The sequence below is a fragment of the Oryza sativa genome, chromosome 10 (assembly GCF_034140825.1).
Source record: "Oryza sativa Japonica Group chromosome 10, ASM3414082v1".
In the NCBI taxonomy this organism is placed as follows: Eukaryota; Viridiplantae; Streptophyta; class Magnoliopsida; order Poales; family Poaceae; genus Oryza; species Oryza sativa.
In genome coordinates this window covers 19,329,809-19,354,772 of record NC_089044.1, presented here as the reverse complement: position 1 = coordinate 19,354,772, position 24,964 = coordinate 19,329,809, and the positions used below count along the sequence as shown (strand labels likewise).

General features: G+C 43.9%; 2 protein-coding genes and 2 long non-coding RNA genes across 4 annotated transcripts; 2 read left to right on the top strand and 2 right to left on the bottom strand.

The window, feature by feature from the left end:
• Window positions 1-6: 6 nt before the first annotated feature.
• On the top strand, window positions 7-828 carry LOC107277614 (ubiquitin-ribosomal protein eS31 fusion protein). Its single transcript, XM_015758677.3, has one exon. It carries the CDS (start codon window positions 149-151, stop codon window positions 590-592), a length of 444 nt encoding a protein of 147 aa, XP_015614163.1. The 5' UTR covers window positions 7-148; the 3' UTR covers window positions 593-828.
• Window positions 829-6,172: 5,344 nt separating this feature from the next.
• Window positions 6,173-8,752, top strand: LOC107279205 (uncharacterized). The gene is made up of 2 exons (XM_015758676.3): window positions 6,173-7,398; window positions 8,378-8,752. The coding sequence occupies exon 1, from the start codon at window positions 6,554-6,556 to the stop codon at window positions 7,352-7,354; it is 801 nt and encodes a 266-aa protein (XP_015614162.1). The 5' UTR covers window positions 6,173-6,553; the 3' UTR covers window positions 7,355-7,398; window positions 8,378-8,752.
• Window positions 8,753-9,876: 1,124 nt separating this feature from the next.
• On the bottom strand, window positions 9,877-10,621 carry LOC4348975 (uncharacterized). The gene is made up of 2 exons (XR_001540643.3): window positions 10,486-10,621; window positions 9,877-10,290 (listed from the first exon to the last, which is right to left on the bottom strand). It is a non-coding gene; the product is annotated as an uncharacterized lncRNA (long non-coding RNA).
• Window positions 10,622-22,245: 11,624 nt separating this feature from the next.
• On the bottom strand, window positions 22,246-24,801 carry LOC136353611 (uncharacterized). The gene is made up of 4 exons (XR_010736929.1): window positions 24,653-24,801; window positions 24,356-24,527; window positions 23,773-23,878; window positions 22,246-22,524 (listed from the first exon to the last, which is right to left on the bottom strand). It is a non-coding gene; the product is annotated as an uncharacterized lncRNA (long non-coding RNA).
• Between the last annotated feature and the right edge of the window lie 163 nt (window positions 24,802-24,964).

Genomic DNA, 24,964 nt, shown 5'->3' with positions numbered 1-24,964 from the left:
TCCGATTATTCAGATCGGACGGACCACCCCTTCCCACGTCGACGAGCCTCGCCTATACTTGTCGTTCCCAACGAGTCCGCCACGCAGCTGAGACCAACACAACCTAGGGCACACGCCACACGATCTCGCGGAACCCCGGCGGCCGGCGATGTCGACGGTGATGACGCAGATATTTGTGAAAGGGCTGACAGGGAAGACGACGGCTCTGAGGATGGAGCCGTCGGATACGGTGGAGAGCGTGAAGGTGAAGCTCGTGGACAAGGAGGGGCTTCCGCCAGACCAGCAGCCGCTCATCTTCCAGGGGCATCAGCTGGACGACGGCCACACGCTAATCTACTATGGTATTCAGGAGGAGTCGACGCTGCACCTCCTCGGTCGCATCTGTGGTGGCGGCGGCGGCAACAAGAAGCGAAAGAAGAAGGCGTACGCGACACCTAAGAAGGGAAAGCATGAGCACCGCAAGGAAGAGCTTGCGGTGCTCCGTCACTATCGTGTCGATGACGTGATGGGGAAGGTGGAGAGGCTACGACTGATGTGTCCTAACCCAGAGTGCAAAGACGTTGGCGCACTTATGGCGAAGCACCACGACTGACTCACCTGCGGCAAGTGTGGACTTACCTGATGAACTGAAAAGTGGAGAGGAGATGTTTTAAAAGTTGATACCTAGAAATGATAAATCCTCAATTTTAATTTAATTGAATTTTAGCCAGAGGATATGAAATAAAATTAGTACTTCAAAAGATCGTGTGAGAGACGGATATTATTTAACGTTTTCTTTTATCGTTTGAATTGGTTAATTAGTTGCTGATATTTTAATTTGGTCGCGTCTTGATCTTTGCTTGTCTTGAACTGTGTTGGTCTTAGCACTGCACTGGAAAATTCTCCCATGAATTAGTGTTATGGCTATTTGAATTTCTATACTTCTATACATATAATTATTTTGGTTGAAAATATCTGACTATTGACATTTTATTCTTTTTACCGTCTTTAAGGTGTGCTTACTACTATACTTATTAATTAGTTACGCTAATCAAGTTTCCAGATATTCCAGTTATTCCTAGTTTACCTAGGACACGTTTTCAGCCTGCAAATGGATAGAGAGCACTATCCTCAACACAAGATTTTACACAACAGTATACATACGTAGATTAAGACGCATACGAGGAGTATATATATGAAATAAAAATACTACCACAATAAATCTATACTTTCTATATAGTTGGTATCCACTAACAATTATTAATTATTAGAAGCCAAAGCTCAACATGCAAACATACCACATCATCACCCACTAACAATTACTATTCTAGCTCATTTAAAATCCCATAAAAGCATGTCACATCTTCACTCACGAGTAATTACTATTATAGCCTATTTTAAATCCCCATACAAGCATGACACATCATCAACAAGTATGTGTCAAACCATCTTCCTCATATTATTTTTTTAACATTTTAACTTTCATCATTTCGATAATATTTAATATATACTCATCTATAAATCTCACAACAAAGTGCGAGGTATCATCTAGTTAATTATATGCATATATCCAAGTCTACTGTACAGAAGGTGCGTACCGTTGTTGTGCTGCTGCAGTGCAAGTAAGAATTAGGATGTGCCATGGTTGAATTCATAGCATGGAAAACATTTTACTATCGGTTTACCATATAAATCTTTTAGATAATGAAGAGCTTTATTTTAGTAGCATAATGCTCGTACATTGCAATAAAAATAAATATAAAAGCAAACCGAATTTTGGGTTCGCTAGTAGGTACACGTACAAAATTTACATAGTTATGCGTCAGACCCATATATCGCACACACATGATAACTTACAGGTTGCATCTTATTGATAAAATCGTTTATTAAAATTGTAGCTTTGTGAAATACCTGTCTTTTAGTATACTAATAGTTCGAATCATTTTATTGAAATTTATGAAAAACAAAACAAGAAAACAGAGGGTTCCAGAGACGTTGGTGCAAATCTCTGAATTCGACCGAGCAACACACTGCTCAGGCTTGTACCACCTGTCACATAGCACTAGCAGCAAGTTGTAATCACCCCAGAGAAAAAAAAGGTAAAAAGAAAAAAAAGAAAAGAAAAAGGGAAGAACAAGAAAATTTCTTCGCAACTCCAGCGTGTCCAGCGCTTTTGGACTTGTTCGCACTAGCCCGAAACAAATGGAGACTGCTACGGATCGGACGTCCGATTTGATGCAAATTATTGGACGGTGTTGTACCGTATTGTTGAAGAATGTTTCACATGTTTCACCTCTCGATAAAAATTGTCTCAGATGTTTCACTACCAGATAAAAATGTTTCAACACTTGAGTAAAATTGTTTCAACCAAATGCAATAGTAAAACATACTGATTGCAACACCTTAATACAATGTACGCAAAATTGAGTCAAAATAGAATGAAACAACTTGATAGAACAAAGTGCAACCAAAAAAACAAATAAACTGTAACATCACTAAAATTCCTAACAAAACCCACCTCTGTCTTCTATTCCGGTCACCGAAATCAAGCGGCCAACACGGCGAGACAAGTGAGGTGTGGTGATGGTGTAGACGAGGACAAGCAAGCAGCCATGTCGAAAGGGCGACCTCGCCAAGGCCAGTCGCATCGGCATCCGGTCCAACGCCTCCTTCGCATCGTGGGCTCGTGGCTGCTCCACCAGTGGTGCCTCATTTGGTCCTCCCTTTCGGGTCGGCCTGCTCTGCCTCCGCCGGTGTCCTCCTCCCTCTTCACGCTGCACCGTCAGCAAGGTCGCCGGCGTCCTCCCCCCTCTACACGTCGCGCCGTCAACGAGGTGCAGAGCGTCCGCCTCCTTCTCCATGTTGCGCCGCCCCATCACCGCCAGCGTGGTCACCGTCATCCTCCTCCCTTTTCACGTTGTCGTTGGTGTCCTCCTACCTTGCCGCTACGGTGTTGATGGGGGAGAGAGAGAACAAGTGGCTGAGAATTTGAGATAGGGATAAGTTTGATGAGAAAAAGGTACGTAGAAGAGTGGTTAGGTGGGACCCACTCGGTGGTGGCGTCCGATTTTTTATCGCGTATCGAACGCTCGAGTCAAAGCATTCCTGAAACAAGTAGATGTATTTTTGGATTCATCGCCGGAATCGCCACAGAATGTATCCCAAACTATTTTGGGATTCGTATGAATTTGTATCCGGGTTGTGCTTTTGCCGTCGTGTCATACCCTTTTTATACGTCGTTCCCGGCGCAGCCGTGCAACACCAACTCGGTCGATCTCGACGAAACTGCGGTGGCAGCCGCCAATTCCAGGGGAAGAGGATGCAGCTCCTCGTGGAGCTGATCAGGGGGGGAGGTGGGAGGGGGGTACGTTGACACTGGAAGTGGAGCTGATGAACCCTGAGTTCCACTCGACACTCAAGGCTGTTGTTGGCCCGATCTTTCAGTGAGTTGAGATAACTACGATTTGAGAGAAACGTTGACGACCCGACTACAACCGTACAAGACGTTGTGTTGCGCCTTAGCGATCGATACACCTCTCCGTTGGTTGTTGATCTTGCCGATGCAGATCAACCTTGTTCCTGCAAGCAAATCGAAGAAACAAGCAAGAACAAGATAAAAGCAATCTGAATTACAAATAGGAATTGAGCATAAATGATAAGTTGGGGTTCCGATTACAAGCAGACGGACGGTCTAGCCCACATGCGCGCTGCAAGGAAGTAGCAATAGCTAAACTTTCATCTAAACAAAACCCGAAAAACCCTGAAGGGGTACCTAACTATTTATAGAGGTAGGAGGACGACCAAGATTGTCCAAGGGTCGTGCTTCACCAGATTGGGATGCATCCCACATGGGCCTCACTTGGGCCGGGATCCCAGACGAGGTTACAAGCCCATAGGCCCATTACAGGTGACGCAACACTTTGCTTCTGTGATTATGGCCAAACGAGATGGAATTCCGAGATGAGGTTGGATCCGTTGGAAAGAAGACTTCGAGAGCTTTCCATCAAGTACTCACGGGCCCAAAACGGAGCACGTATGTAGATTTGGCGGCCGTTTGAAGTCAGCAATGTAGCACGTGGCCGAATCAGATTGCAACACATGGAGGACTTGATCTTGATGTCTTCTTGTTAATTCATGATGTGAGCAACGGTTGTATCTATAATAGCCATGGTCACATCAGGAGCCGTCGGACACGGTGGAGAGCGTGAAAGCAAAGATCAAGGATATGTCGGGGATCACGGAGGACTTCTGGTTGAGATACGATGGGAAGCAGATGGATGAGGTCGGCAGTCGCACGCTGGCCGATTACGGCATCCATGATCCTGCTACAGAGATGGAGATCTTCGTGAGGGGGCTGATGGGGAATACTAGGACGCTGTGGGTGAAGCCGTCGGACACGGTTAAGAGCGTGAAGGTGAAGCTCTAGGAGAAGGAAAAGATGTTGCCGTGCTAGCAACGGTTGATCTTCCAGGGGTGGCAGCTGAAGGACGGTGACACGCTGGCCTCCTGCGGCATTTGGAAATACTCGAACATGAACCTCTGCTATCACTTCGCTGACAGTTGTGATTGCATCTGCGCACACATCGAGACACAAAGACTAATTCAAAAGCATCAAACCCTAGCTCAATTACATTCCACGCAGCCTGCTACTGAGATGCAGATCTACGTGAAAGTGTGTTGATGAGGAGTACAGTGACACTGAGAGTGAAGCTAAGAATGGAGCCGTTGGACACGGTGGATCGGTCGGGTGACTATTCCATAAGTTGATGTCTTTAGTGAAACATTTCATGAAACCGCAACAATAGTAAATGGTTTTTATCACAAAAGTGCAACTTCATACACTTGATGAATTTTAGGCCCGTTAGTCAACTCTGGCACGCGCAAAACTCACGTCGTTACGTGTCGGACCCACATGTCACATGCATGGTGAGTTAAAGGTCACAGTTAAATCGTTTGCTAAAGTCGTAGCTTTTCCCAACTAAAGTTGCCGTGAAGAAAAACAAAACAAAACAGAGGGTTGCAGAGATGCTAGGACAAATCTGGATTCGACCGAGCCATAGGGGTGGGCGTTCGGTCAGACTAAAAAATTCCCTTTGGTTTCTCGGGTAATTCAGTCTTTGGAAAGTCAGGACCGAATTTCATAAAAAAAACTCAGGACTGGCAAATTCGGTCTTGGACTCGGTCTAACCGAAATTTCAGGAGAATGAAAAATTTTGACAGCACTTCCCTCTTTTTAGAAATTTTTCACAGACATATATATCACAAAAATACCAAACAATAGGCAACATCAAGCACCAAATTATCACAGGATAGATCTCAAGTCTGAACCTCACAAGTCACAACAGCCACAGACCCACGGTACAAGGCGGAGGCGGGATGGAGGCGCAGAGGTGGGATGGAGGCGGAGGGCGGAGGCGGCGGCGGCGGTGCTGGCGCTGGAGGCGAAGGGCAGAGGCGACGTCGAGGCGGAGGCGGCGCCGGTGCTGGAGGCGGAGGGCGGAGGCGGCGCGATGCAGGCGAAGGCGGAGGCGTGGAGGCGACGCGATGGATGCGAGGCAGTGAGGGGCTGAGCCGCTGAGAGACCTGAGAGCGACTTTACTCGGTTGCTCCCTCTAGGGTTTGTTCTATTTAGTGGGCTTATTAGGCCTCGTACACCTGTTAGGCCAAATTTCAGTTTTTTGGGGTAATTCGGTTAACGGAAGCCTATGACCGAATTACCCGAAAAAAATTCGGTCTTTTGATGGCTGATATCGAATCACTAACCGAATTTCTCGGTCTCGGTCTCGGTCTTTTCGGTCCAGTTCTTCGGTTCGGTCTTATTTTGCCCACCCCTACCAAGCCACATTGCTTCGATCCGGCTTGTACCACCTGTCACGTAGCACTAAGCACTAAGCAGGTAGTAACGAACCCAAAATAAAGTGTGTTATGGAAATAGATGTGCAGCGGAGACACGAATTTTTACGTGGAAAACCCTTTTGGGAAAAAACCACGGGCGCCAACCAACAATAATTACTATTGAGGAGTTGGATACAAACGCAGAGATACATTGGGCTATCGTACCCTCCTAGTGCGGCTTACGAGGGATATACACAGGAGAAAACTAGGAGTCGTCGTGAATAAAGACTAAGAGTTATACTAGAAAACTAATCTAATAGTCAGGTTCTATTAGAATACTATAATCCAAATATATTGTGAACCCAAAATTCAAATCACATATTTAAAAGGGAAGAAAAACATAAACAAAAAGGGAATATGAAAAGAAAATTTCTTGGCAACTCCAACGTGTCCAGCGCCTCTGGACTCGTATATATGTATGTTGGGATTCATCGCCGCAGAATATATCCCAAATATATTTTGAGATTCATATCCGAACCTACTTTTGCCGTCGTGACTGGTTCGAACTCCAACACCAGAACCGTTCTGACCTAAGCCTGCCCTGCCCTTTATATTATTTATATACACGTCGTTCCGGCAAGTCACGCAGCCGCGCAACAACCAGAGCAACACCAGCTCGATCGTGACCTGGACGAAACTGTGGTGGCCGGCGGCGACGATTAATTCCAGGGGGAAGAGGATGCAGATCCCCGTGGACCTGATCACGGGGGCCACGTTGACGCTGGAAGTGGAGCCGTCGGACACGGTGGAGAGCGTGAAGGCGAAGATCAAGGCCATGTCGGGGATCACTGAGGACTTCGGGTTGGCGTACGACGGAAAGCAGATGGATGAGGCCGACGGTCATCGCACGCTGGCCGACTACGGCATCCGCGACCCCGCTACGGAGATGCAGATCTTAGTGAGCGGGCTCAGGGGGAACACCTGGACGCTGTGGGTGGAGCCGTCGGACACGGTGGAGAGCGTCAAGCTACAGCTCCAGGAGAAGGACGGGCTGCCGCCGTGCCAGCAGCGGCTGATCTTCGAGGGGAGGCAGCTCGACGACGGCGACACGGTGGCCTCCTGCGGCATCCGCAAGCACTCGTACCTGAACCTCTGCGGCCGCCTCGCCAGCTGCGACTGCATCCGCACGCACATGGAGGCGCAGAAACTGATCCAAGAGCATCATCAAACCCTAACGACTCGACCTGCTGCTACGGATGAGATGCAGATCTTCGTGAGAGTGCTCGGGGGGAAGAAGGCGACGGCGCTGAAGGTGCAGCCGTCGGACACGGTGGGAAGCGTGAAGGTGAAGCTGTACTACAGGAAGAAGAAGAAGACCATGCCGTGCAAGCAACGGCTGGTTTTCTCCGGTATGGAGCTTGCGGACGACCGCACGCTGGCCTCCTACGGCATCGAGGAGGAGTCGACGTTGTACCTTTGCGTACGTCTCGAAAGTTGTATCTGTAGCTGCAGATATCTCAAGTCATGGATACAAAATTAAAGGCACCAGATAGCTCACCCATCAATCACGCAGTAATTGCAATGGTAAAGTAAGGTATTCTTTATAAAACATGTACATCTCAGCAATAGACTAGATTAACAGTAAACCACCTGATCAATAGTATGTCTACATGGGTATCTATAGCTCTCTAATCCATTGCCTCGTTTTTCTCTATAGACTATCTTCAGTTTAGTAGATAGCTTTACTCTCTCTCTTTATTTAATCTCTTCTAAGTAGAAAAATATACCGACATGAATCTCTCATAGAGAGCCATAGATAACTATTGTGGGTGCTCTTAGTTAGCGCTTAATTTCTTTCATTGTTCGAGTCGATCAATTAATTAGTTGCTCGTTATTTCTGGTATTATGGTTCCGGCCGTGTCCTGATCTTGTACTGGCCTTGAATTCTGGTGATGTTTTGCTTGTTTAGTAGTAGTAGTACTCTGCAGAAATTCTTCCAAAGAACAGTGTGTAATCAGAGTGTTCTATGTCTTACCACTTACCATATGTTGTTTAAATGTTTATTAGTCGATGCCAATAATAATCATCTAGATAATCGAAGACGATGTATCGTGGCGAAGGGCAGGAACCCAAGACCTCGCGGGGTTGCAACCTTTGGGAGAGTGATTTTTCTGGAGCTTTCTTTTGCCGACATTGGCTCTATTTGATCATGTCCTATACATATTTTTTCTGAGGCCCAACCATTAGCTCTACTCTATCAATATGGCTGTGTTCTACTGGTGGGGAAATGTCTTTTACTCCCGGTTGGTAACCAACCAGTACTAAGAATCCAAGACTAAAGATCGCTATCTTTAGTCCCGGTTCAAATACCTGGGATTAAAGATCCTCGGTTAGTAACACCAACCGGGAGTAAAGAGGAAAATCTTTGGTCCCGGTTGGTGAGGCTAGCGCCACGTCTCTGGTTCCTATCCTTTTTTTTTTTCATTATTCTTTGCATATTGATTTCACACCAATCTCACCAAAATCATAAAATCATCACACATTTCAAATCTCCTCTCTCCAGGCGCAACGACCAATGGCGGCAGGGAGAAGGATGGTGACCGGCGGGGAGAAGGGGCGGCGGATGGAGGAGATCCAGCTGGCGCTAGAGGCCACCGTGCGCCCGATCCGTGCGAATGTCTTCCGAGCCCACGCACGTATGGCGCTGGCGGCTGATTCAGTCCACCGGTGGCAACGACGACACTAGCAGCTCGTGTTCCATCTCGATCGAAACTTGATGACAGATTCAGACACAAAACATGTTGATTACACGATGGTTGCCGCTTTGTAACACGAACTAGGTGAACAGATGCTGAATTCAGAATATCCAAAGAACATGACAAGATTTTCGGCATTGCCAACTCATGATATGGTATTAATCACCTGGAATAAACTCATATATTCAGTGCATCCTATTCAGACGTTTTTATTCAACTATTCCTTTGAGTTCAAATTTCGCATCGGCCAAGAACAGGCACCAACTCTGAATCTCTAATACTCAAACGCATTCATCGAGATTCGAGACAACTGAATAATAAGCTAATTCGATTGAGATTTGCATCCATGGCTTGCCATTTCATCAATACCCATTCATCAATCTGAACGAGCTACCTGGACAGTAGCTGAAGCAGTGAGCCGGCCTGGTCCGGCAGCCATGGAAATCGTTGCTGCTGGCCGCCGGCGCTGTGGACACCGGCGGCCCGTACTCGCCACCGGCATCTTCGCCGGGAGGCTCGGCAGCGGCGCCACGAACCGCAGCACGCTGACGGCCTCAGGCCGCGGTCAGCGCGCGCTCCATGTCTGCGCCGTCGAACTCGCCGTTCAGCCGCGTGTCGGCCGCGTCGAGGATGTCGCCCCCGCCACCGCGCGCCGCCCGTGCGTGTCCCAGACCCACTGCACGAGGTGGATCGCGTCCTCGCCGCCGTTCATGACCACCACCGCTGGACGCCGGCCGCAGGAGACCTTGTACAGGAAGACGCCGAAGCTGTCATGATGCTCCTGCCCGCCGCCTAACACTTCCACCGCCGGCGACCAATCCCCCAGCGGCGGCGTGCTGCTGGAAGAAGGGAGGAGAGAGAGGGGATAGAGAGAGGAGGGAGGAGTGAGGATGACGTGTGGGGCCACACGGACCCTCTATTATTTTTGTTTCGTGTGTAGCTAACATGTGGGTCCTACGGTTTTTATTATTTTTCTCGGATCGAATTTCCACGTAAGCGACACATCAATACCACGTGGAACGAACACCTAGTTAAAGGATCCCACGTAGACGCCACGTCAACCAAAACTGGGCACAATATTGCCGAGAGACCCCATATTTGTACTGATTTTGTAAGCTAGGGGATGTGTTGTACCCGGTTTTGCATTTCAAAGATAAATTTCGGACTCGACGATAAATTGAGGGAACTAAAGTGAACTTCTCCCTTCCCCTTTATCTATAACTAAACGATTACGATAACAACTATCGACATCATATTAAGTAACCTTGGTTTTAGTATTAGCATTCAAATACAAGTAAACAAATCATGCAAGAATTAAACCATATATAACAAGTAAATAAACCATACTAGTATTAAACCATACATGAACGTTCAAAGTAAGTAAACTATCACGCTAAGCATATAGGTATTTTTTACCCATAGGTAAGGGGTACGAGTGGCTAAAGAACTAATACCCATCTATCCAACATGTAAGGATTTTTTTTCTGTTGATAAATCCATAGATACAAGAATTAGATCATATATGACTCCTAATAAAATAAAAACCTATAGAGTCTCTGGTTATGGATCTCTGTTGCCATCTCTACCTGGAGGGTAGCAGAGGGTCTCTGTTATGGATCCCTGTTGCCATCTCTACCTGGAGGGTTGCAGCCTTCGTAGCATCGTGTGCCCGAGCTACCGTTGGGACGAGGAGCAGGATATCCCACGACGGGAGGTCTCCCTGCATCAAATTATACAATTAAATTCCTCAGTCTATTCTCTCTATTCTCTAATAATAGAGATTATACTATATCCGTCTCAGAATAAATTATATTTTAGACATCAATTTAAGATATTCTAAATTTATTTTATAACTAAGGTAGTAGACATTAATTATAAATTTACAATAGTAAAAAAAACTTATTAACTCGTTTACCTGAAGTAGTATGCAGGGCGCAGATGAGCGCGATTACCATCAGGAGCACCTTCCAAAGGGACATGATCTCGACTTTCTTCTCACTCTTTTTTTCCTCCCTCACTGAAACTGCACCTCGCTTTGTTGCTTTGGTCTAGTTCTTGAGGTTCAGAATTTATAGCACCTGCAGGACAGGCAGGGGAGTACAATTCACTGTCATTGACTAGGGGTCAACGGCCCTTCTTCAACAACCAATTTGGCACTAGCAAGCCACAGGCCCACAGTCCACATATATGTTCACATGAAGCAACCACCCATGGCCAAGGATAGTGGATGTAACTGTAAGGGTGTTCTTTCGAATGGAATACAACTTGTCAGCTTTAGGGTACCTGCAGTTCTAGTTCGATTAGTATGGTCGAACAAAATTTTGATTTGTTGGCTACAATATGTGACATGGATCGTTGGACCCTTATAGAAAAAGAATCTCTAATCACATGCGTACATCCCTATCTTGTGCAGCCAACCAACAGCTGCAAACCATCTTTTTAACGCTAAGTTCGACTCTTCTTTTGTGGTCGATATTTTACTTTAACATATAACAATTGGTTGCTGCAGTGTGTTGTAGTCGATTTTTTCAAGCATGGTTCGATTTTACCCGTACAATTTGTGGGGATTGGAACCCCTCCCCCGGCCCACAACACGCAAAATAGAGCGAAGATTTAGCGCATGACTAATTAAGTATTAGCTTAAAAAAACTTAAGAAATATGTGTTAATATGATTTTTAAGGCATATATATATATGTATATATATGTATATATATATGTATATATATAAATATATATATATATGTATATATATATGTGTGTGTATAGTAAAATTATATATATATACACACACACACACAATATATATATATATATATATATATATATATATATATATATATATGTGTGTGTGTGTGTGTGTGTGTGTGTGTGTGTGTGTGTGTGTGTGTGTGTGTGTGTGTGTGTGTGTGTGAGATACCATGTTTATTAGTTTGGGAAACATGCGTCAAAAAACAAACACATGATATGTTGCATGGTAGAGCCTCTTAGGCTGCGTTCGCGAGGAGGGGTTAGTTCTCGGCACGTAAAACGAAACACTTATTATTGCATGATTAATTAAGTATTAAATATTTTTTAAAAAAATAGATTAATATGATTTTTTTAAAAAACAACTTTAGTATATAATTATTTTTTTTAAAAAAAAACATACCATTTAGCAGTTTGAAAAACGTGTGCACAAAAAACGACATGGGAGAGTTGGAAAAACTAGGGAAAGAGCACACCCTAGTCGACTTGCCAGCTATGTAGAGACTAACCTCGCATAACAATTGAGACAACGAAGGTTCTAGCTATTAATACTTCAAAATAATATTTATTACCTTTTTTTTTTCATTTTCCTTACCCTTATGTATAGAAAATATTCCTTTTGTAAATGCAAATAGTTAATTTTAAGGCGTTGTGAAGCTTTACATTTGATTTTTTTCTTTCCTCTATTTTAGCAAATCAGCTGTCTAATTGACAATCTAAAAAGCCTAGCTATATTTATTGCTTGTTGCTGTACATGCCAAGTTGGAGCCAGGATGGGACCTGCACGAATTGTGGGTATTTCCATTGGTCCATCCTGGAGGCTTGACCGATTTCACTACATCCGATTCATCCTTCTCAAGCCGGCAGGTTCGTTGGCTGATCACTGGTCCAAGTGTCAACATTCACTTATACTAATACATAATAAATAGTAAAAGCATTTAGTAAGAAAAAAAAACACCGGCTTGTTGGCTTATCGTTGGTCCAGTGTCACCATTCACTTGATAGATACTCTATCCGTCTTAAAATATAATGCTCTGTTTAAATTCATAGTATTAGGATATACCATATCTTGATGGTGTAATTAAATAGCAAAAGCATCTTAAAGATAAAAAAAACTAGACGAGCGGCTGGGCGTGGGTGAGCTCCAGTCTTATGTCCTCCCCGTAAAAGAAAAATATAGAAGAAGGAGCCCACATGCCCCACACTTACGTTGGTTAACTACTCATCACGTAGAACTTATGTATGAATGAGCATAGTAATTCTATCCTACATTCTCAGCAAAATTATTAGAACAGCAATACAGCTTGTCCACACTTATCCTTATAAAACACACACAAGCATCTCCGAAAAATTAAGTAGTATATTTTAAGATTAATTAGATAATCACAAGCATCTCACTCTCAACGTATATTTCATTTATTTACCACTTAAAATATAACCAATCGTAAATGCGAATACACATATAAAATCTACAACTTAAACCTGAGTACTTAGGTTCTATCATAAGGAACGCTGTCAACATATATGTTGCCTTTTGCTAGAAAAATATTACTCCATTATTCCCAAATTGATAAAAACTAAAAATTTTCAAATTATAACCGCATTGACACAGGTTTTAGTCTCATTTGGGCCACACAGGGGCTTGATTGAACCGCCATGCTGGCTTAGAGCTGTGACGGCCGGCCGCCGTCTCGAGCGCCACACGGATCGATCGAACACCGTGGCACTCACGGACGATAGAGAAAAGCTATGCAGAGCGTCAACATGGCAAAGTAATCTAAGGGCGAAGTAGAAGAATGCCTCTGATCTTGGTATGGAAGATATCTTGTTCTTTTCGAAAAGAGGGTGCTGGAGTAGAATTTCATGGTCCCATTGTTTTATGCACCACAAAATTACGGTTTCGATAATTGCACTCAATAATTCAGATGTGGCTAGGCTAATGTTAGTTATTTCAGCACTGTCTTGGTTACATTGACCATGTGATCTGACTGACTACATGTTGTTAGCTTTGGAAGGCCGTCAGAGCTAGACCCGAGGAGGGTCGGAATTCTGATCTCCGATGACATGGCAATTGTTCTCCCTTTGCGGCCTTGTTCGGTTAATCCGGAGGGATTGGAGGGGATTTATTCCACACTTATTGTGGTGTGAAATTATTCCCCCTCAATCTCCTCCAATCCTCTTCAATCCTCTCTAAACCGAACAAAGACTACAGCTTTCTTTCCTCATAGTGGACTCCGGATTCCATGCCATCGCTGCCGCGCGCACCGACGTCTGACCAAGGTCCGGCCGCCATCAGCGGCGAAGAGATGCTCGCCGCGCGCACATGCCTTTCTTACCAACGGGTGGCCTTACTGTTGGTTCATCTGGCATCTCGATCAGGCGCCGTACGTTCGTTCGTTCATGCGGCACAAGCATTATTACGGCGATTACTGACGAATTGCCACAAGTCCGGCGCGCGGCATGTCAGAGATGCAGTGTAAAGTGGTTCGAGATGTCACATGTGTTCGATCGACGAGTCCGCCGTGGCTCTCTCTACTCGATCGGTTCACTGTTCAATCTGCGCAAACGCAAGCGTGATCAAATGGCCGTCAGAGATCCCAAAGGAGTTCGGAGTTTAAAACTCCGACCCCTCATTGACATCATGTTATGGTATATTTCAGTTAGGGCTCTGCTGAGATCAGCTACCATGCAAATCCAAGAAACACTGCAACGTGATCAGTAAGGCAGTAACCTCCTTAATTTTGGAGGTTTGGAGTCGTTCATGGCCGCACATATTATATATATTGTTTGACGCAACACAAAACATTCCAGCAATTGTACTCAAGAATTCATCACCGCCTTGGTTAGATTAATTATGTTACCTGACTGCGGGTTTTTGTTATACGCATGCAGTGGAACAAGCAAACCTTGCATGGCTTAACATGTTTTCTTGTTTTGAAAACATGCACATGACATGATACTGAATCAGGTTATGCTACAGAAGGTTTTGATTGTTGGGTTCTTGTTTATCTGTTTGTTGGCATTCATCTCCCAGACATCACAGGAGAACTTCGAAAATTCAGCATAACATTCTGCTTCAAATTTTGGCAAATTTTACGATTAACTACTAACTACAGACTACAGTAACCAGCAAGGCTAGAGCTGCTGTATGCTGGAGTGCTGGTATATCGCCAGAGACATGTTAGACAGGGTTCGGAGAATTAAACTCCGACCACGCCCACGCGATGGCCCACATGTTACCTAGTAGCAAGGCCACGTGGCCTCCTCTTTTTGTGGGCCGTCCGGTCCATTTAGTGCGGCCCATTTTCAGTGGGAGCTTGACCTTTCATGCGTGCGTCAGAAAATGGAATAAGTTCAATTTTTCTCCCTTAACTAGTGACAGAATGTTATCTGTATCCTTCAAACGCAATACCGGATATCTCGACCCCTAACTATTAAAACCGGTGCAATTTAACTCCCTCGGTGGTTTTGGAGGGTGGTTTCACTAACATGGCGTCTACGAGACAATATTGACTAGTCTATGGCGTTGACGTGACGCTTAGGTGGCATTAGAGTTATATGTGGGACCCATTTGTCATTCGAAAAAAAATATGGGGCCCACTAATGTGTGGGCCCCACATGTCATCCTCTCTCTTCTTCCTCCCTCTCTTTCCCTTCTTTACAGTGATGGCGATGGGCGGGGGCTAGAGTGGTGGCGGCGCTTCGGGCTGGAGTCGGCGCGGATGGAGGCTGAGGAGGAGGAGGCAGCAGTAGAGGAGATGGCGGGCGGTCGAGGGCCGGAGTGATGGCAGGTCGGTGGAGAGCCCGGCGGTCGACGGTGGCTGGCGGGGAGAGAGCTAGTGGCGGAGGCCGCCCCCATCTTCCTCTCTCCTCCTTGCCGGGCTCCGCACGTGCCTAGCCGGATCGGTGGAGCGGAAGACGCGGTCGGGTCCGTACCACGGGCTGCCAGAGGTGGATGGCTTGCGCTTCGCGGCGGACTTACGGATAGTGATGCGGACGCCGCGTGACCATCACTGCGAAGGAGAGCGCCATGGCGAGCGAGTGAGCGACTAAGTCGCTCCACAGCTCCGGGGTCTACGCCAGCGGCTGCGGTGGTGGGTGGCCATGGCAAGTTGTTAGGGCCTCGCCTGCCCACCGCGATCGTCGCTCCATCGCCCTCATGCCCGCCGCCGTGCGGCCCTCATCGCCGTCGAGCCGCTACCCTCGTCGCTGCCAGATGAAGGTGAATAGAAAGAGGAGACAGGGAGATAAGGAAGAGGGAAAGAGAAGGAAGAAGATATGGAGAAAGATGATGACCTACATGTCAGTGGGTCCCATAATATTGTTTATGTGAATGACAAATGAGTCCTACGTATACTTTTTTAATTCTAATGCCACGTTAGTGCCATGTGGGACGGAGACCAGATCAAATATCTAATCCAAAATATTTGCGCATTTTCTAAATATGGCATATCATCGTCTGAATGTATTTTAAGAAAAGTATAGGATTTCTTAGGGGGTGTTTAGATTCAGGGGTGCAAAGTTTTAACGTGTCATATCGGATATACGGACACACATTTAAAGTATTAAACGCAGTCTAATAATAAAACAAATTACAGAATCCGCTTATAAACTGCGAGATGAATTTATTAAGCCTAATTAATCCGTCATTAGCCAATATTCACTGTAGCACCATATTGTCAAATCATGGAGCAATTAGGCTTAAACGTCTCGCAAATTAGACGCAATCTACGTAGTTCGATATTTTTTTAGCCTTTATTTAATAATTCATGCAGGTGTTGAAATGTTCGATGTGATAGAGTGAAAAATTTTAGTGTAGGATTTAAGGGAGTGTGGTGAAGCAGAATTTATAGGGAAATTTAACTATTTGTCACTTTTGCGTTCGACAATTAACCAAATACCCTTCTTAGGTTTGCACTTAAGAATTTGCCACTAGAGAGAAGCTTTTGTAATTTTTTGCCACTTCCTGCACTGTGCAGCGCCACACATGCATGCCAGGGTGGACCAGGCACGTGAAATGACCAATCTACCCCTGCTAGCAATTGGCTGTATTTTATAGGCTGAATCTGGATGGATGTTGTTCACTGTTATGAGGTGGTCATTGATGATCCGAGGACAACCTGCTCGTCCTTGTATAAAAGATCGAGTACCGCCAAGTCGAATAACGAACCAATATTTGAAGAAATATATCCACCGGATGTTATGGGTAAGGATGATGATTACCCAACACCGAGTACCCTAATTTTATCCCTCTCTTTTACGGTACCAATAGCAATTAACAAATTAACTTTCTGAACTTGCCAGGCAGCGTGAGGTCACCAACGATCTGAATCAGCAGCTAATAAAAATCACAACTCCAGTAATTAATCTCAACACTGATGGATTAACCAGACTTGCATATATAGATAAAATTCAGCAGCAAACAAACCAAATAATCAAGAGCTCGGCGTATAACAGTTGAAGACCAAACCCTAGATAAAATAATCCTCTACCCGTGCTTTCTACACGATCAGAAGAAAGGGCACTAACATGTACCAAGTAGCAAGACCAGGAAAATAATCTCCAGACCTAGCTTCTTCTCCAACCTTCACAGCGGCAGCAATAATGTCAATTCGCAGATGGGATCGCCATCAGCTTTCCTGGAGAACTCTCAACAGAACAACACAAAAATTCCTCCCCTGTTACAGGGCAGATAGTAAAATGTACTAATTACTTGGGTAATCCAGCCGCTAATGACCCTATTAATGATAGTTGGTTAATTAGCCTATCGGTACAAGAACCGAACCTATATATATATATTCTTTGAATTGCTCCTGCACGGCCACTTGTATTTCTCCAACAAAAAATGCCCGGGTCTTGGACACATCAAAGGACCTGTTCGATCTCTCAGTTGAGAGAGAAATTTCCAGCGCACATATAACGAGAAAGCTCATTAGCACATGATTAATTAAATATTAATTGTTACAAAATTAAAAATTGGATTCATTTGAATTTTTAAACAACTTTTACATAACTTTTTTTTATAAAAACACACTATTTAACCGTTTGAAAAACGTGATAATGGAAACCGAGGAAGTTGTAATTTGTAGTTGAAAAAAAAAACTGGGCCTAAGATTAAAAACGGTATTTAATTTGGCTGGCATTGTTGGGATGGTGCCACCCAAACTTAGCTCGATTAAACAAGTTGATGAACTGATGTAACCGGAATGGTGCCATTGATCTTGTTGTCTTGCAAATTTAAAAAGGATAGATTGGACATGTTGCCGATTTCTCTTGTTATCTCTCCAGTTAAAATTATGACTAAGATTCAATGTGTTCAAGCTTATCAACTCAGGACAGTACCAATTGCTAGCAGGGGTAGATTAGTTATTTTTTGCGTCAGTTCCATGCTGGCATGCACAGGTGACGCTCTACAGTGCACAAAGTGGCAAAAAAAAATACAAAAGCTTCTCTTTCCCATGGCAAATTGTTAAGTACAAATCTAAAAAAGGTATTTGACTAATTGCCAAACGTAAAAGTGACAAATAGTTAAATTTCCCGAATTTATAGGCACACGAAGATGTCCTGCATGTGCAAACGTGTACGTATATATACGTCGTTGTTGGTCAGTATAAGTAGTCTTCAGTATAAGTTGCTTGACTTGGAGTCTTGGATTTTTGGCAGAGTGCGGAGCTTTTCTCTGGGCAGCAGCTGTCAGCCCGATTTTTCCAAGCTTTTTTTCTCACAGGACTGGAAGTTCTGGAAGGGTTTGATTCCCTTGTGAAAGGGATGCCACGCCCTTGCTGTCGGAAAATATATAGACAACCAGCCTCATCATTTACATTAGACATGCAGGATCTTAATTTTAAAATTAATTTTAGAATATTATTTCTAAACCGCTAAGAACATGTATATAAGCCACTTTAGCTTATAATCAGCTCATAGCAACCGATTGATGGGGACAAACTGAATGTGCAGTGCAGCTGGCTTCCAGATTTGTCCAATCAGGAGGTATTTGAGTTGAGTTGAGTCGAGTCTCATGTCGTGTTTAATTTGGTCCTCAATATATACTTGCTTGTTGCACACTACTCGGTCTGCAACTGAACAGAGAACACCATTTTGTTCCCATGATCTGCAGTTTTGCATGCACGTCACCGTGCGTATATGCATTTGAGCCACGATTTGTGACTTGATCCAGAGTATCTCGCATGAAAAGTACCGTAATTTGTTAGTTCGAGAAAAAGAGGCTGAGTGTTCAGAACTTAACGTTGTTGCAGTTAAAATACAGCTATTGAGAGTTTTGATCACCGCAAGCTAGACGAGAGTAATTTTCTCATTAAAATATAAGTGCTGATGTTATATTTTCCTTCTAATCCATAGATTAGATCAAAGGAGCATGCATGAAAGATATACACACCATGCTCTCTTTTTAACAGATGCTTTACTGTTCTTGAGAAGATATTATTTTACTGTATCACGGTTCTAGCTAGCCTTCATGTTTTACTGTGTATTTTCAAAGATGATTTATGCTAATAAGGTTTTAGGTTTTGGGTAAGGGCCAGGGTGGGAGGGGAGGGGAGAGGATGGTTTTAAGCTTAGAGGAATAGCCTTGGGCAATGAGATGATAGGGTGCAAGGGAGGCTGTGGAGTTAGGAGATGACGAATCCTGCGGCTCGCTGCTAGAGACGGGGATCGAAGAGAATGGCGTAGAGGAATGGTGCTATCGCCGGTTTAACCCTTGTTCGGTTACACAAGTATTCAATCCGGGCCGGGAATAACAAGTATAATATGAAATTTATGATAGATACAACGAGAGGTCGGGATTTATTTTGGGCCGGAAACTAATTTGCTCATGATAGGGACAATAAGAGACCGGGAATTAATCCACCAGTTAAGAGGTGTGGAACTAATCCGGATATTTTGTTGTACCTAATATAAGTAAATTGGTTCCTGATCTGGAATAAATCCCGGTCTCTTGTTATACCTATTATAAATTTCTTGTTATACCTATCATTCCTGGCCCGGAACGAATCCTTGTGTAACCGAACAATGCCTTAGGGCTCCTTTGGATGCAGGGGGAGGAAACCCCAGGGAAAAAGTCCCGTACAGGGATTTTCCCCTGTACCAACCGATCCCCTTCCACCTCCAGAGGAATCACTCCTATTAGGGGAATTTTCTCTACTACCATTTGGGAGTAGGGGGAGGGGGTTGATGGGGGAAGGGGGATTTAGAGAGGCAAACTGCTAAATAGTGTTTGAACAACAAAACATGTCTTTAGAAATATTATAGAAATTTCAGGAAAAATAGAAAGAATATAGAAAATCCATATAAATAGGAAACAACCTAAAAAAATTCCAGAAAAAAAAAATAAAAACATAAAAAAAATCAACAAGTATTAGAAATTCAGAAAAAACAAAGAAATATAGATTAGTTTATGTGGAAACCAACTTCGTGACATGACATAAGTCAAACTTTAGAATCATCCATATCATACAAAATTTAGAATCTTTGGAATCATCCTTGCATCCACAAATATAGAACTGTACATCATATTTATATAGGGTTACAATGTCTTGATCAAGAACACAATTTAAATCTTTATCTCTTCTATCTTCTTCATCATCTCTTCTACAAATCTTCATTTGTTCTAATAAATCTGCCAGGATGAAAAAGATAATCTGAAATTTAAGTAATAAATATAAAATAGTGATACTTCAGCAATCAAATTTGAAGGACGGCCATTGATACTAGCTTAGGAAAAAATGCATGCACATCAACCAACATATTGCAATTGTCAGCTTCATCAGCGTAAACAAACTCTTGGTATAAGCACTTTCTTTTTAGATCAAACACCCTACATGCAGATACACACCATTATTTTTAAATCAAACAATTTGAAGTCCATGTTTTTGTATTGATAGTTTTCCAACAATACTCTATTTCAAGTCCATATTTGAAAGTAAGTTGAGCATGCAATTCAAATTGAATCCTTTGAATCCTGGCAAGAGGAAGAATGCAAGAGCACAATTATGAATTATCATTATGGACATGATAAGGAAAAAAAAGTAGTAGTAGTTGTTGTTGTTTTAATTAATCAGTACTACTAGGTCACTTTGTTTGGCCAGTGTATTGTGCAGTGAGTGAGAGAGAGGAGATTGAAATACCTGTGTGTGCGTGTCTTTGTATATAGGTTGCTGCCAAAGCTTGTGTTTTTTGAATGCACAATGCCACCTTGCTCATTTTCTGCTGGTGATACATGACATGAAACTAAAGTTTAGACTAATGTATAAGTATAGAGCATAAAAGACTTCATTTTTGTAGTAAGTATGAGTTCCTATCAAAAATATGATTGTTACCATTTATTTAGTCCCAACATGCATGCTAAATTGACCACTAATTCTACAGTTCCCTGACAGAGACTACAAGAATGGATTAGACTAAAAAATGCCTCCAGAAAAAAAAACTTGATGCTAGCAGCTCAACCAGTACTAAGATCTACCTCTAGGTTAACAGAGCTGACAGCATCCAACTAAAAGAACTGCATCTCTAATTAACTGCAAAAAACTGTTACTGGTTTGCAGACTAAAATTTCTCATATACCTCACCAGTTGAATGATCCTCACTGCATGTGTGATAATTCCTCATTTCTTGGGACTGGTGCATTGATCTCACATATTTAGACTGCACTAAGCATGATAATTACACTGCAGAAAAAACCAGAGCACAACCTACTCCATCAAATTAGAACATCATCTTACCAAAACTCATTCATGATCTAAAACAAGAGCACCATACGCCCACCCATATCCCCTTCTGAATCGCTTCCATAACAAAATGAAATGCTACTGCAGGGTACAATACTACAATGTATTAGAAAGAACAGGAGAACAGATTACAACTCTCCCAAACCAAATCAAGAAACATACCATACATACACCAAGAAAACTGAAGTACTGAACGAACCCCCAAGAATCAAGCAGCAGCTACAAGGGCATGCACAAACCTAGCCGGGCAACCGCCGGTGGGTGTCGCGCAGCGAGGAGGAGGAGGCGGATCTGCGCCTCAGCGCCTCCTCTGCCGGTGAGTCACGCCGCCTTGGATCCCCCCCTGTCCCCGCCTGCTTGGAGCCGTGTGCCCGCGCTGCCGGCGCGTCGCCTCGTCGTCGTTGCCCCGGCTGCCGTGGTGCCACGCGTCGGTGCCTGCGATGCAAGCGCTGAGACCAGAGAGCGAGATTGGGAGCTAACTAGAGGAAGCGGAAACCCTAGAGGAGGAGGAGAACGGAAACCCTAGGAGGAGGAGAGGAGGGGAATGAGGAGAAGGGCTTATCCTTCTCGCCGGAGGAGGAGTCCCGGCGGTGGCGCGTCTCGCCGGAGAAGGAGGCGCGGCGGCACCCGCTATTGTTCGCGCGAGAGAGAAGCGACTCCGGTTGTGCGAGCGAGAAGCAGCGGCGGATCGAGAGAGGAAAAATTCCCGACCTCCGGAGGTCGGGGACCTTTCCCTAGGGTTTCCCCGCGGATTGGGCCAGGAAATCCACAGGCTTCCAAATGGACATGGAATAAAACCCGTGACAATTTCCCCCACGGGCCTTTCTCCCAGGGAATGGGCTGGGATCCCGGTGGGATCCCGGGCTGCCTTTGGATGCACGGGGAGAAAACCCCTGGGAAAAAACCCCATACAGGGATTTTCCCTGTACCAAGTGAATCCCCCCAAAATATCTAGGGAAGCACTTCCCGCTAGGGGAGATTTCCCTGCTACCATTTGGAAGCAGCTCACGGGACTGGGGGATGATTAGGGTTTTTAATTTTTGAGCCTACTCTACCAAATAATGGCTAGTTGGAGCACACACAACAAGATAAAAAAAATGTCTAAATAAACATAACTGAGCACAAAAATAGAATAATTAAGTTAAAAATGCAAGAAAAAAAATCTGAAAAATCATATGAACTCCAATTAGAGCAATAAATTCTAGGTAAAATAGAGAACATTATAGATACAAGCATCAACTTAATTCATGAGATGATCAAATTGAGCTACCATCTACAGTATTTAGCCAAGTATTATATGAGCATCCAAGAAATATCACTTTCAGCAAATACAAGATATAATCATACAATTATCATTTACAAATATCTTGGATGTGTTTTCCTCCTGCATTCATAAGCATCAACTATCTCCATCGCTGCTCCAAATTGAGAACAAGGCTGAATATACAAGGGCAAGGCCTGTTGCCTACATCCAAGAATTAAAAACACAAGTAAGGGTGCAACCTGTAGCGTTGGTAGAAAAAAAATCATTCAAGTACTTCTTGTATAGAAAATGCAGACTAGAGTATAGCTCTGTGTGGGACAATCCTTGTTTATGCCAATCCAGAGATTCAAATTGAATCATGGCAAGAGGAAGAGTGCAAGAGGACAATTATCATTATGGACATGACAAGGAAAAGAAGTGCATCTCATATATATACCCCCTATGTGAGTCCTCATTAGGTAAACTTTTGCAACATTTTCAGCTGAACTGCAGTGCCATTGAGCTGCTGTTTAGGTGCAAACTGATTAGACAGATTAAAGCCTCATGCTACTACAGTTTGAGATGCAAATTAATGCGCAATGCTTCAGACGGACCGTGGCCATCTCCAGCTAACTCTGTCTCTTAGTTTTATGCCCCCAAGCAAGCACACAAACACTGTCATTAGTGTAGATAGTTATGGTTAGCACTTAGCAGTACTAATTAGTAGTAGTAGTTGTTGTTTTAATTAATTAGTACTACTAGGTCACTTTGTTTGGCCAGCGAGGTCCTATCAAAAATCTGTTTTTTACCATTTATTTAGTCTCACATGCATGCTAAATTAATCACTAATTATACGGTTCCCTGACAGAGACTACAATAATTAATCAGAATTAAGCTAAGCTAGGACCATCAAGAATAGAGAAGAATTAAACCAGATTAACTGAATACAAAGAGTTGTAAAATTTACATCTGCTGAAATTGAATCAAGTATACAAATAGCAGAGCTTTCAAGTTAAATTGTAGGGCCATCAGACATACCTATGCAGCAATTTGGCTCCTCAGAAAAAAAAATAGTAGTAGCATTAGCTGGTCTAATGGATGAGCGATATAGTGTTCAGCTTTGAAGGGTTGTTGTCAGTTTAATAATGAATTTCATGAAGATATCAGAACATATACTATTGCTAAACATAAAATGTTCCTAATAACTCCAGCAAAAATGATTCTCTGTCCAGTAAAAAAAGATTCTCTGTTAGATCTAAAAATATTCATTTCACAGAATCATGGTAAAACTAGAGCTAGAGATGAGAAAAGGGAAACCAAACGGAGCAGAGAAAAAAAACTAAATAGTAATCTTGAGTGAAGAAGTTGAGGTTTACATACCAGTGCATGCTAAAGTACAATAACCCTTTGCAAATTGCGTATTAAATTTAAATTAAATTATGGCAAGAGAGGAAGTACAAGGAGGCATACTTGACAATTCTTGTAGTTGATCTGTCGAAGCAGTGAACGCGTGTGTTCCCTTCTTAATCAATGTTGTTTAATTTACCACGTAGCTTATGTGTTAAAGCATATGAACCTGCACAATTGTAAATTGTCATCACACATGCACGATAACCTACTGTCCATCTTGACTGTAAGCTCTAAGCACTGACTAATGCTATCCTCTTTTGGACATGTACTAGTGATGGATAGATTCCCAAAATAAGAATAATATGTTGTCTGTTAAAACTTGCAATGATGAGACCTGGGCTCTACTGATGGTCCCAAATTTCCTGTGCAAAGACATTACTAATCAGTTTTTGCATGCAAATTTCACACTCCAGAAGAAAGCAAAGCATTGGTTTCTCCTGCGGTTCGTTAGATCAACTCTTTTCTGAGCCTGAACATGTCTACCAAAAAACAAGAACTTAACAAGTCTTTGCAAAGATCATTCACACAAACCGTGGTTTCTCTCATTAGTTCCACATTCACAAGATGCAAAAATTAAATTTCCAGTCAAACCAAACTGAACCATAAACAATCACAGCACAGATTTGGGATAAAGGACACGAACCAGTCGAACTGAGTCACGGTGCTGGCGATGCTTAGTGACGGCCACTGGAGAACCGCTCTTGGTGGCTATCGAGGTTGACCTGGGGGATGGGGCACTGGCGCACTGCCACTGGAGAGAGCGCGTCGTGTTGCTTCAGGTGGGAGCAAGATTGACGGTGGCTGTTCTAGAGAAGCTGTTGGGGGAAGATGAGAAGAGAGGATTGAGCCACTGAGCCAAAGATCTGAGGGGAAACCCTAGAGGAGAAGAGCAGAAACCCTAGGAGGAGGAGGAGAGGAGGGGAAAGAGAAGAAGGCTTACCCTAGTACGGTGGCAGTGCTGGTGGTGTCTCGCCGGAGGAGTCCCGGCGGTGGCGCGTCTCGCCGGAGGAGGAGGCGCGGCGGCGCCCAACATTGGTTGCGCGCGAGAGAAGAGACTCCGCGCGAGAGAGAAGCGGCGGCGGATCGCGCGAGGAAAAATTCCCGATCTCCGGAGGTCGGGGTCCTTTCCCTAGGGCTTCCCCGCGGATTGGGCTGGGAAATCCCTGCCTCGTGGGCTTCCAAATGGACAGGAAATAAGCCCGTGAAAATTTTCACCGCGGGCCTTTCTCCCAGGGGAATGGGCGGGGATCCC

Excerpts from the sequence above, each read along its gene's own strand:
- LOC107277614 (XM_015758677.3), top strand. The coding sequence starts at position 149 with ATGTCGACGGTGATGACGCAGATATTTGTGAAAGGGCTGACAGGGAAG.
- LOC107279205 (XM_015758676.3), top strand. The coding sequence starts at position 6,554 with ATGCAGATCCCCGTGGACCTGATCACGGGGGCCACGTTGACGCTGGAA.